The sequence below is a fragment of the Trichosurus vulpecula genome, chromosome 4, assembly GCF_011100635.1.
Source record: "Trichosurus vulpecula isolate mTriVul1 chromosome 4, mTriVul1.pri, whole genome shotgun sequence".
Lineage (NCBI taxonomy): Eukaryota > Metazoa > Chordata > Mammalia > Diprotodontia > Phalangeridae > Trichosurus > Trichosurus vulpecula.
The window spans coordinates 281420842-281432952 of record NC_050576.1 but is presented as its reverse complement, the minus strand read 5'-3'; the positions used below and the strand labels follow the sequence as shown (position 1 = coordinate 281432952).

Sequence of the window (12111 nt, the reverse complement as noted above, 5' to 3'; positions counted from 1 at the left end):
TTAATAATCAGACAATAGACTTAATTATCTCTTAGAAAAGGCATTTACTCAAATGGCATTGCAAAAACAGCAGTTGCAAAGTATTCCCTCCAGAACCTGAGATAATGCTCTCCCACAAATAGTCTATAGTCTGGTGAAGAGTGGGTATAAACCTATATTACAATGATAATGAGACACTCACATAAGGGAACATGTGGCCAAGGTAGCTCATAACTCTGGAACTACAAGGTCTTGATATCCTTTCTTCTATAAAGAATCCTTACAGAATTCACTGTTAGGCACAGGATCAGTGTTGTACAAGTTACTTTGATGACTCCTCAAAGGGTACAACATGTCATTTGGGTAAGTGACTCACCTAACTCTTCATAGGGTGTGGATGGGCATATCAGTGCTGGCCTGGGTCAAACAGATCACTTAGCTGCTGAACTGGCTCCTCACCAGATTCAACTGACTCTTTACAGGGCAGGATGTCTTTACAGGTTTATGTGCAGGACTTCCTGGGCTTGCCAATTCCAGCTTCTGGCTTGGGTGATTAGTACTATACTCTTTCTGCTGAAGTATTACAGCCCTCTTTTCAAATGGAGTACTATTACACTCTTCAGAAGCCCTTATTCTAAAAATGGTAGAAGCCTTCCTTCTTTGACTCCCTTAGAGCCTTAGCCCTGAGATTTGTTACCTCCCTAGGTCAGAGCAGGATTCCTTTAGTGAAGGACCCTACTCTCACTTATGGCGACCAGTCAGTTCTATTTCCCAGGGTACTGCTGGGGTCTTATATAGTTGAGTGGCTGGAGACAAAGGTATTGAGGCAATATGTGCTCTGAGGCAAGTTCATTATCTTTGCTGACCTTTTCATATTCATTTAAGCTATTCAAAGTTTCATAGCCCTTTCAAGGGGCAGAATGCTTTGTTTACTGCTAGGTTGTGCAATGGATAGAGCATTGAGTATACAGTTAGTTCAAATTTGACTTCAGACACCTGCTAGATATGTGACCCTGGGAAAGTCACTTAACCTCTGCCTCAGTTTCCTCATCTGTAAAATGAGGTTAATAATAGTATCTACCTCTCAGGATTGTTAACGAAGATCAAATGAGATTATAACTGTAAAAGTGCCCAGAACAGTGCCTGGCATGAAGGGAGTGCTATATAAATGTTACCTGTTATTATTATTTACACTTGAAAGGGCTTCACCTTTCCATTTCCTTATTTCTTTGCCCTTTGACCTTCATGATCTTAAACTTAAACATCTTTACAGATTAATCCTCGTAATAATAATGTTTTAAGGGAGGTAGGACAGGCATTATTTCTCTCATTTTACAGATTAAATCTTAAAGAAGTAATAAAGAATGAAATATGGCATGATGGTGGATAAGATCATAGGACCTTGGTGCTTTGTCCTGGCACTGTGATTGACTTGCTGTGTGGCCCTGGGCAAGCCTTTTCAGTTTTCTGGGCTTTAGTTTCCTCATTCATAAAATGAGGTTTGCCTAGATGATTTTGAAGGCCCTTCCAGTTCTTAAATTCTAAACAGCTGAAGGGACAGAGTGGTCAAGTGACTTGTCTAAGGCCTTAAAACAGTAGCATTTCTTTAACTAGAATCCAGGTCTCTTGACTCCCAAATCTAGGGTTTTTCCCCTTTCTGGAATACTAGCCTGCCTTTTTTTCCTTTCTACCCCAAACAGCTTTCTCCCTGTGTTGCAAACACACACACACACACACACACACACACATGCATGCACGCACGCACGCACGCACCACAGAGAGGGAGAGGGGGAGGGAGGGAGGGTGGGAGAAGAGGGGATAAATTTCACACAAAGAGAGGAGATTTTAATGTTTTTGTCCCACTTATAAGAATTCTGAGTAACAAATTGGGGTATGAGCTGAATAGATTGAGAGAGGAGGAAGATTTCCAATCTCCAGTGCTAAAACATGAATCTGAATAGTCTCTGCCCCCTCCACTGAGAACAAGAAGGAATGACCAGAGACTGTGCCAGGGAGAAATTCCTGAATGTTGGAGGTTGTAAATGGAGGAGCCAGGAAGACCCTGGGAATTTCTCCATCTTTTAAAATGAGGATGATAATTTTGCACCATCTGGCCTTTAGGTGTGTTGTGATGAAAAAGCTTTGTAAACCTAGTGGTGCTATAGAAATTTGTATTCCTTCCCTGGAGGCTTAGTAAGTACCATGGTGTGAGAAGAATGGAATTGGAAACCTTAGCTCTGTTACTTAATACACATGTGGCCTTGGGTAAGTCATCTACAATAACTTCTGTGGGCTTCTGTTCCCTCAACCATTAAATGAGAGAGTTGGATAAGATGTCTTTCGAGGCCCATTTCATCCCCAGTTTCTAAATCTGTGATTTTAAGTCTCAGGTCACTCCTATCTCTAAATGTACTGATACAAGGGAGAAAGAGCTGGCCTACCTGGAGGCAAGAGGTTAGAGGACTTGGATAGCATCTGGCAAGAAGATGGTCTTGCTCTCTCTAACTGTGTATATATGCAGCAAAGGTACTAAACATGTGACTCAAACACCTTTTTTTTTTAAACTTTTAATCTTTGTGGAAGAAGTTACCTCTCCACATGGATTGACCCATCCTCTCCCCTCAGGTTTATATTTGGTTGTGGAACCTAGAAAAGGAAGACAGCTGGAGTAGAGAGAAAGCACCCAGGACAGTTCTAGGAAATGAGGAGGCCTTGGGCAAGAGGAGTAAATAGGAGTTCCCATAGAAAGGTCCATGAGGCTGAATTTCTAGGTCTCCAGGATGCTTAGAGAAGGAACAGTAGAGGCACACAGAAGAATCATACTGTCTTCCTTCCAAATGTCCATTTGAACCAGTGCCCTGGATCCTCTTATTCATTCATCCTGCTGCTCAAGAAGAAAATACAGTCCAAAAATAACAGTGTCTGATAATTCACTTCTCATGACAGACTCCTACATGAAAGTCAATCCCAACAGAAAAGACGGGGCTTCCCTGGACTTCCCTGGACTTTGCCTGGAGACTCTCCAGGCCTTTCATAGATCTAACTCTTTTACCCACTCTTTTAGCCTAAGAATGGGAGAGCATGAGAATAGTTCAGGCCCTTCTCTTGTTCCTGAGAAGTAATAGCAGGACCAAACGGGAGCAGGAACTGGCCCAGCGTCCTACCGAGAGTTGATGGTGGAGGCCAGACTCAGACCCAGTTATCAGAATTCTAGATCTTTCCCTGGGTCTAGCCAGATTAGATGGTCAGCCACCTATAGAGATCTGAGGCTCCACAACTGTGGTTCCATAGTATACCCAGCTCCTACTATACCAAAGGGAAAGGGGAAGAATTAAGGGGACGATGGGAAAGATCGTGGGGAAAGACATTAGGGAATAACAGTGAAAGACTGAGAGCCAGTCCAGAAACCAAAGGAGTTGGGTCCCTGTCTCATGTCCCAACACTACAGTGTATGGGCTCTCAAACCCCATAGCCAGCCCCACCCTGGGGACTATTGAAGATGGAAGGAAGGGGATTAAGGATATGGGGCATGCATGGGGCTAAGAATATTCTCCAATGATCCCAGTGCCCGAAGGTCAGGGAATGCTCATCCTGACCTCCACCATCCTGTGAAGCATAGGCCTTTCTCAGAGGCTTATGGGAATAGAGCTTTGTTTGTGTTAAGGAAGTAGAACTGGGGATGAAGATGCAGAACCTGTGAGGGAGGGAAAAAAGGTAAAATTGTAAAGAAGATAAAGTTGTCTCCTTCTGGCCACTACTGCCCTCACCCTTGGGCTCTCTACTCCAAATCAGGTTTTTAGTATGCATTTCCCAGATCATTGCCTCTAGAGTAAGAAGACCCGGATTTGAGTTCTGCATTCTCTTGGTGACCTTGGGTGATACCTCTTTGGATCTCGGTTGTCTCACTTATAATAAAATGAAGCTATTGGTGATTGGGGCAGCTAGGTGGCACAGTGAGTAGAGCACGGGACCTGGAGTCAGGAGGACCTGAGTTCAAATCCGACCTCAGACACTTGACACACTAACTGTGTGGTGTTGGGCAAGTCACTTAACTGCAATTACCCTGCCTTCCCCCCTGAAAAGAAGGTGAAGGTATTGGAGGAGATAGTCTCCAACGGCCCATCTAGTTCTAAATCTATGATCCTATAACCAGGCAGTGCCGAAAGGGTCTGATTTGCAGCTCAGATTCACTCAAGAATGAATTTGTCATGTGTTCCTTTTCCCAAGAGGATTTGCATTTTAAGCCTCATCTCTAATTGTCTAAAAGGAAGGATTTATCCTGTGGGTAAAGGGATTTCAGGGAGCAGATGTCAGACTTGTTTTGGGAGGTATGGACAAAGGAACTTTCCCAGGGCCCTGAAACTATAATTTGAGGCTTTGCTCCTCTGCTTCAATTCCTGACCTCCCCAGCTTCCTTTAAGGCCCAACTAAAATCTTCCCTTCTGTAGGATGCCTTTTTTAACCCCTCCTCATTCCAGGGCTTTCCATCTTTTAATTATATCCTATTTATCCTATATGTAGTTTGCTTTGTATATATTTGGTTGCATGTTGTCTCCCCCATCGGATTGTAAGCTCCCTGAGGCCAGGGACTGTCTTTGTACCCTCAGTGCTTAGCACAATGCCTGACACATAGTTGATGCTTGATAAATATTGAATGAATTGAATAGCTATTGTATTAATGCCTCAGCTACTCCTGTTTCTGGTACCTCCGTGAAGCCAGCATAGACCAATTTTAATGTGGTTACTCGGAGTGGGGGGAGAGGAACTCCAAATCCCTGCATCAAGTACTCCTTCCAGCCCAGGGCAGCCTTGTTGGAGCAGTGAGTGGTAAGCTTCATGGTTTTCATGGACCTACTTGTCAAAGAGCAGGGCTGTTCGTCTCCCCAGTGAACTCCAGGAAAGAGGTCTGGGAACAGGGCAAACCTGAGAGGGCCGGTGTTGGAATTAATAAACAAGGGGGCAAGAGAGAGGTGAGGAGAAGAGTGGAACATACCTGAGCAGGAGAGGATTTGGCTGAGATCGAGTGAGTGAAGGGAGCAAGCTCCCCTCCTCCTTCCATCTGTTTGGTGGGGTGCGGTGTTGAGATTTGGAGCAATGCGCAAGACACAAGGGGGCACTGGGATTCTCAGGCACCAAGGGCATCAATACCAGCGGGACTGAGCACCAAGGCTTGGAGGATGTCAGACAGGGAAACGACACCTAACAAATGCTGCGATTCATCCACCATAACCAGCCGATGAACCTGTGGGTACAAGGGGCTGGGATTAGCAGGACGTGGCTGTGGCCCAATCGTGGCCGCATCATTATGTGACCACATAAGTGTAGCTCTGAAGGAAAAGTCATCATCTCTGGGCAGTTCAGCTAGTGAACAGGCAAAGGCAAGATAGGAATGAATAAGCACTGAGGGATAGGCATCTGACAGGTACACATTAAGGCTCTTTGACCTGGGAGAGTTGTGGATACCATGTATGTAGTGATGGGATGGTTGAAAGTGGCCAGGCCCTGTCCTGAGGTCAGGGTGGGCATGTCAAGGGTTCAGGGTCTCCCTGAGGGTGATGAAGCTCTGTGTGAATGGGGTTCGGGGGCAGGAGAGGACATGGTGGCATGGTCACCTGTTCACGGGCGATTCGGTCAATAACATCACCCAGGCTTTCGTGAGGCAGGCAGGAAATGATGCCCTCCAGACAGAGGGACCGCTGCCTCAATGCTTCACCAACACTCATATCCAGGTGGTTGTAGGTCTTTTGGGCAGCCAGGTGCTAGAGAAGAGAGAGAGAGAAAGTAGGAAGGGGGCAGGGATTATCAACACTCCCACCCTCTGGATTTCCTTCAGCTGCACAGAGGGTCCAGCTTCTACAGATTTCCACCTAGCTAACTCCAGTCTCAGACCTCCGCCTTTCCAACTCCCAACAAACATCTCCATTTTCCACCCTCAGCTTCTCCACGCTATTCCAAGCTACTTTAAGTAGGATACTTACTATGACATCAAATCGGGAATAGAGGCCCACAACCCGTCCTGGATTGGAGGAAGACAGAAAGGAAGGAATCAGAACTCTAAGGAGTACCTGTAATGAGAGCTTAGCACCAACTATTTCTTTGGCCCATTAGGTGGTGCCATAGTGCATAGAGTGTTGGGCCTGGAGGAATATAAAGACTCATATTCCCGAGTTCAAATCTGGCCTCAGACACTTACTAGTTGTGTGACCCTGGGCAAGTCACTTAACCTTGCTTGTCTCAGTTTCTTCATCTATAAAATGAGCTGGAGAAGGAAATGGCAAACTACTCCGGTATCTCTGCCAAGAAAACCCCAAATGGGGTCATGAAGAGTCAGATACAACTGAACAACTTATTTTGTTGGTGAGAGCTTTTAACTTAGAAAAGCATTTCCTTAGACTCACAGAATTTTGAAGTTGCAAAAAAGCTTAGCGATCATCCACAATGGATCTTTAGTCTTAGAGATGAGGCCCTAGAGCCCAAGATCACAAGGCAGTTAGCAGCAGAGCTTCTTTCTACTCAACACACAGATATTACCATATTGGATCCCCAAACCTCACTGGATCCTCAAAACTGCCTCATATGAGTAAGTTAGTTATTATTTCTCCTATTTTACCAGTGAGAGAACCTGAGGCACAGAGAGTTTATGTGGCTGATGAAGTCACATGAACTTGAACCGGTCTCTTGACTCTTGCTATAATATGATGCCTGGATCAGGGGATTCTTAACCTGAGGTCTATGAACTTAAAAAAAATTTTAATGACTATATTTCAACATAATTGGTTTCACTTATAATCTGATATATTTTATTTTATGCATTTAAAAACATTATTCTGAGGAGTGGACTACTAGACTGCCAGAGGAGTCCATGACACACACACACAAAAGTGAAGAACTCTATTTCTAAGCTGATTTTACAATTACTCTCTGACCTCATCATGAAGGTCTAAACTAAAAATCTGTCCACCCTCCCCAGAAGTATCTTTTCATAGCCCCCTCCCCTTGGCAAAAATACCAGACTCATTGACTACAGGTAGCGCAGAGACTCGGCGGTCTACGAAAATGTCCAGTGCAGACAGGATTGGGGCTGTGTCCAGCACCACAGCCAAGTCTCGGAATGTGCCAATGCCCAAGTCTTGGATAGATCGGGAAAGAAACTGTGGTCTGGGCAGCAGTGCACCCTGGGTATAAGAGTGGGTTAGGGGTTAGGGGTGGAAGAAAAGGATAAAGATCAGGAAAGAGGCCAGAGCTCCTTCCCCGGGAACACCAACCCAGATGTCACAGTGGGCCCAAAGCCTCTCTGCATTCCCTCCCAAGATCTCAGTCAATGATGCTGTACTGAGAGTATTGGAAATGTTGGGCAAATGCAAATCTATATAACTCGAGGTAAGGGTGGCACTGGGGGCAGCTGGGGGCCATAGGAGCCCAAATTGGGCAATGTTCTCCATAATGTTCCAGTGGGCTTAGAACCTCCCCTCCCCCCTTCCAGAGGCTCTCTGGACTTTTCCAGGTCTGAGTAGGGTCTTACAAAGATATGCAGGAACTTGAGCAGTCTCTTGTGTGTGAGGATGTGAAGCACATTGCCGGAGGCAGGATCCAGAACGGGCAGGCGGTGAATCCGGTTCTTGATCAGAGAATAAACGGCCTCAAACAGGCTGGGGAGGAGTGGCCGATGAGATGGAAGGAGTGAAAGGTGGGGGAAAGGGGGGGTTTAATTTAGAGACAGATCCCTGGGCATTGAAAAATGTTGGCATATTCTTCTCTTTCCTTGCCTCTACCCAGTGAGGCAAGCAGGGGAGGGTTGGTTTTTTTTAAATTTTATAATTTTTCATTATTTAATAGTATTTTATTTTTTTCTAATTACATGTAGAGAAAATTTTCAACACTCATTTTTTGAAATATTTTGAGTTCTATATTTTTCTCCCTTCCTACATCCCTCCCTCCTTCCACCCTGGATGTACCTTACACACACACACACACACACACACACACACACACACACACACACACACACACTCATGGAGTCTAGGGGTCAGGGCCACTTGTCTTCTTTGCTTCTAGGAGCCCAGAATCAAGTGAGTCTTAAAGAGGGGGATGAGACCCAAAAAGGATATTTGAAGACAAGATTGGGAAGGGGGACCTACCTGTCGTTGGGTGAGATGGAAACCAGTGGCTTGAAAGAGCCTTGAAGGTAGATCTCTGCAGGAGAGGGAGGATCAAGTGCAGAGAGCTGTATTCTCCTCTCTGGGGACTCCCCCAGACCTCTTCCCCACTATTCCCCCAGTTTCCCTAGTCCCCTTCCTGTATTTCGATTCCTAAGCAGAGTTCCCTTTGTCCCTTCCCTTAGTGCCACCTGCTCACCCCTCCAGGTCTGGATCGTGTGTTCCTCAATTTCATAGATCTGAACCTAGAGACAGAGAGATAACCTCTTCCGATTAGGCTTGGTGAGTCACACTCAAGCTCCCCAGCTTTCCCCTCCCACCTTCCTTCAATCCAACTGAGCCATCTGTTCAGGACTCACCAAGGGTGACCTGTAGTAACGATGGAGTACCAGGATGAAATCTGTGATAGTCAGCATGCCTGAGAAGTGGGGGAGAGAGACAGATCTGGTCAGCCTGGAGGACCAGCCCCAGTCCTGGTGCCGCTGTGAAGGCGGGGGCTTTGTCTTGGTTATCTTTGCTGCTTCCTTTTCTACTAATTCAGTGCCTAGTCCAGTGCTTAATGCATATTTGATAAAAGAATAAATGAATGACTTGATGCCCCAAAAGAGACAAATCTGAGACTCAGGTAGATATCCCACAGCATGGGCGCTGCTGGCAAGTACTTATCGTCCTCACACCACTTCCTACCCTGAGGTCTCCTCTTTTTTCCTTTTTCACTTCTTTTCCTTTTTCTCTTTCCCTTCTCTTCTTCTACTCTTCTTTTCTTTTTCTTCTCCTTTTCCTTCTCTGCCTCACAGGAGAACTGAATGGTAGGGGTTTGCCCTCAGTGCAGCCCAGTGTTGGAGAGGCTGGTTGCTGAGCTGCTATATAACCATGGCGTCTATTCTATGCATACCATCAGAGGATTATAGGATTTGGAGTGGGAAGAGACCTTGGAGATCACTCATTCCAACCCCTTCATTTTGCAGATGAGGAAACTGAGACCCAGTGATGTGACTTGTCAATATGACCCAAATATTAAATGGCATAGCTAAGATTTGGGCCCCAGAGCTTCACAAAAGAGACCCTGAATGCTCCAGGTATCTCCCCACCTTGGCCTGTAGGGGTTTCCCTACATATCTTCACCAAGACCTTTTCCTTCCCATTCACAGTCTTTCACTCACCCACAAAGCTCTGCTTCTGGCTGTCCCACAAAGGGGCTGCCCGTACCCCATTAGCCACAAGAGCAAAGAAGGCCTTCTTGATCTGGGAAGAAAGAGGAGGAAATGAGGCCATCTCTGGGTCAGATGCTACTATCTTGAACTCTGCATTAATACTACTGCTCCATCTAGGGGTCAAGAATCTTGGCATTCATTCAAGGCCTTCAACCATGTAGCCTCAACCTAACTGTCTCATCATCCTATTCTCTTTTGTGGAGTCTATCCTGGACAAATTGGATGACATCCCCATTCTTGACCTGCCCCTCCTGCCTCTGCTTACCCTCTTCCTCATGCTTGGGAATGATCTCCATCTATTAATGACTCACTGTTCCTACAAGAACTCCTCCATGAAACCTTCCCTGACCTCAGCCCCCAAGTGACCCCTACTCAAAATGTAGCACAACTTCCCTTTATGTCAGTCTCATTCTTCTTTATATTGCTGTTTGGGTGCTCACTTGTCCTTGTCCCTACTAGATCATAAGCTCTTTGAGAGCAAAACCTTGTGCAGAGTAGGGGCTTAATACACCCTTGTTGAATTTAAGTCCTTTTTTGCAAGGTCCTCCTTGCACCTTTACAACTACTCATAAAGCCAACCTTCATCTCCACCTCAGTTCCTCCATCTGTACTTAGAGCTACTAGGGAAATTGGGGCAGGTATATATCATGGAGGAGAGGATGGGGCAGAGGGTCAAGGGAAAGTTTAGACCAGGAGTGGAGAACCTGCAGCCTTGAGGGTCTCAAGTGTGGCCCTTTGACTGAATCCAAGTTTTACAGAACAAATCCCCTTAATAAAAGGATTTGTTCTGTAAAACTTGGACTCAGTCAAAAGGCTGCACCCCAGGACCTAGAAGGCCACATGTGGCCTCAAGGCCGCAGATTCCCCACCACTTAGAGAGGAACCAAGGGAATTTGGTGAGGCTGTGCAGGGGAGCAACTATGGGCAAAAGTGGAAGGGGTATCTGACACACTCAGGGGGTCTGGAGATCTAGGAATGCTTTTGTTTGATTATAGATTTGGGGCTCCAGGGTCCCAGGGATCTAGGAAGACCTTTGAGTACAGGTTTGGAACCCCAGGGAGCATAGGGAGGCCCTCACCTCTAGCATGGTATCAAAGATGACAAGCTTTGAGCTGGTAGCCATGGCATCATAGCAGCTATGTTCCTGCATGAAGTGCATGTAGATCTGGGCTCCTGGGTGGAGCAGTTCTTCATCCCAGCCCAGTTTGGGCAGGAGGACCTGTGGTGATGGACTTCTGGTCACTCTCCCTGGAATCTCCCCTTCCTGCCCCACTGATAAAGTCTCCGGCTCCAGGGATATGTCCCCTGATGGTATAGATGTGAGCCCTGCACGCATAGGTGTGGAGTCCAAGTCTATGGCTTCTAGCCCCCAGCTAATGGAATCCGATCCTGGGAATGTGGCAGCTTGGCTCTGGGATACATCTTCTGAGGAGGTAGACACAGACTCAGGCCTTGCCAGGACACCTGCTAGGAAGATGATGATAACATCTTACATTTATCCAATGCTTTCTACTTTACCAGTGGCTCTCTTATTTTGTCCCCTCAGCAAACCCATGAAGCATTGGGTATTATCATTCCCATCTTACATATGAGAAAACTAAATTGCTAAGTTGTTGAGTAAATTGAGGTTTGGAGATATGAAGAGATTTGCCCTAGGTCATCCAGCAAGCTTGAAGAGGAATTGAGGCTAAAACTCAGGTCTTCTGACTTCCACTGAGCCAGTTTCCTTCCCAGAAGATGAAACTAAAGCATTGAGATCATGGCCAGGTCCTAGTCCTGGATTCTATAGGAAATCAGAGGCAGTCTAAACTCCAATTGTCCCTCCTCTCTCTCCCCAATGGGCCCATTCCTCACCCTGGGGGCTGTCTCCTTCCTCCAAGATAGGGGGGTCTCCTTCTTCCACAGCCTCTTGCCTCATCCACCTGGAGGCCTTGGCTCCCTGGTCATCACAGCTCTTCTCTGGGCTGGTATTCATGCAAGGAAGTGGCTTTGTAGGGCTGTCCCCTGAGTAGCTCACTTCTGTGTGAGGAAATAGAACTTGGGTAGTAGAGAAAGAGAGAGCCAGTGGGAGGGAGAGATAAGTGAAGAAGAGACAAGATGGAAGAAAGAGAAGGAAAAAGAGGAGGTAACAAAGATGAACAAAGAGGAAGAAGAGGAGACAGTGAAAAGGAGAGGAAAGGGAAGGAAAGATCATGGGATATGGGGATGAGGTCACAGGGATAGAGGGATTTCAGGCAAGGGAAGAGGAGGTAAGAGACGTGGGAAGTGAACATGAGGCCAAGCAGTTCCTACCCACCTGGTTGTTCCACCATATCCCACATGGTTGTTTCAAGACAAGGTCTGTGAGAAGAAGGCAAGGTGAAGGGTAGGAGAGGATGGCAACCCAAGCCTCAGCTCCCCTGAGCCCAAGGGACTGCAGCTGTACCCCACCCTCTGTCCCTTTAGACTCCCTCTATTCCCTCCCTGGGGCCCCTGTACCCAATGTAGGGTGTGTTCCTGCTCAGGCTGCATCCGGCCAGTGTCGTGCTGACTAAAGCTGTGGCAGAGACTATTCTGGGCCCCAGCTCTCTGGCTCCCTGCCCCCACCAGAGGATCAGTTTCTCTTTGGCTCAGTGTCAGACCAATGGGAGGGAGGGGCTCCTCCTAGCCCAGCTGCCCCAGGCCTGCCTGGTCCAGCAACCCTGTGGACACTTGCCAGCCTTGGAGACAGGGAGAAGCATACAGGTGCTTTTTTTGAGGGTGGGGGGAGAGAAACATCCAGA

The 12111-nt window shown here is 46.7% G+C and overlaps 1 protein-coding gene across 2 annotated transcripts; it reads right to left on the bottom strand.

The window, feature by feature from the left end:
- Nucleotides 1–2540: 2540 nt before the first annotated feature.
- Nucleotides 2541–11802, bottom strand: PRKAG3 (protein kinase AMP-activated non-catalytic subunit gamma 3). Of its 2 annotated transcripts, none has more exons than XM_036756063.1 (13): nucleotides 11646–11802; nucleotides 11204–11368; nucleotides 10428–10816; nucleotides 9299–9380; nucleotides 8495–8553; nucleotides 8335–8380; nucleotides 8118–8172; nucleotides 7502–7628; nucleotides 6989–7154; nucleotides 5958–5995; nucleotides 5592–5738; nucleotides 4973–5221; nucleotides 2541–3673 (listed from the first exon to the last, which is right to left on the bottom strand). In XM_036756063.1, exons 1-12 carry the CDS (start codon nucleotides 11668–11670, stop codon nucleotides 5105–5107), a joined length of 1416 nt encoding a protein of 471 aa, XP_036611958.1. In that variant the 5' UTR covers nucleotides 11671–11802; the 3' UTR covers nucleotides 2541–3673; nucleotides 4973–5104. The 2 variants fall into 2 exon arrangements, with proteins under 2 accessions (XP_036611958.1, XP_036611959.1); XM_036756064.1 differs by having other exon boundaries at nucleotides 2542–3673; nucleotides 10428–10813; nucleotides 11646–11718.
- Between the last annotated feature and the right edge of the window lie 309 nt (nucleotides 11803–12111).

Excerpts from the sequence above, each read along its gene's own strand:
- PRKAG3 (XM_036756063.1), bottom strand. The coding sequence starts at position 11,670 with ATGTGGGATATGGTGGAACAACCAG. Across the intron at positions 10,817-11,203 it reads GGAAGGAGACAGCCCCCAGG|CAGGTGTCCTGGCAAGGCCT; the intron begins GTGAGGAATGGG and ends TCATCTTCCTAG. Across the intron at positions 7,629-8,117 it reads TCCATCTCACCCAACGACAG|CCTGTTTGAGGCCGTTTATT; the intron begins GTAGGTCCCCCT and ends ACTCCTCCCCAG.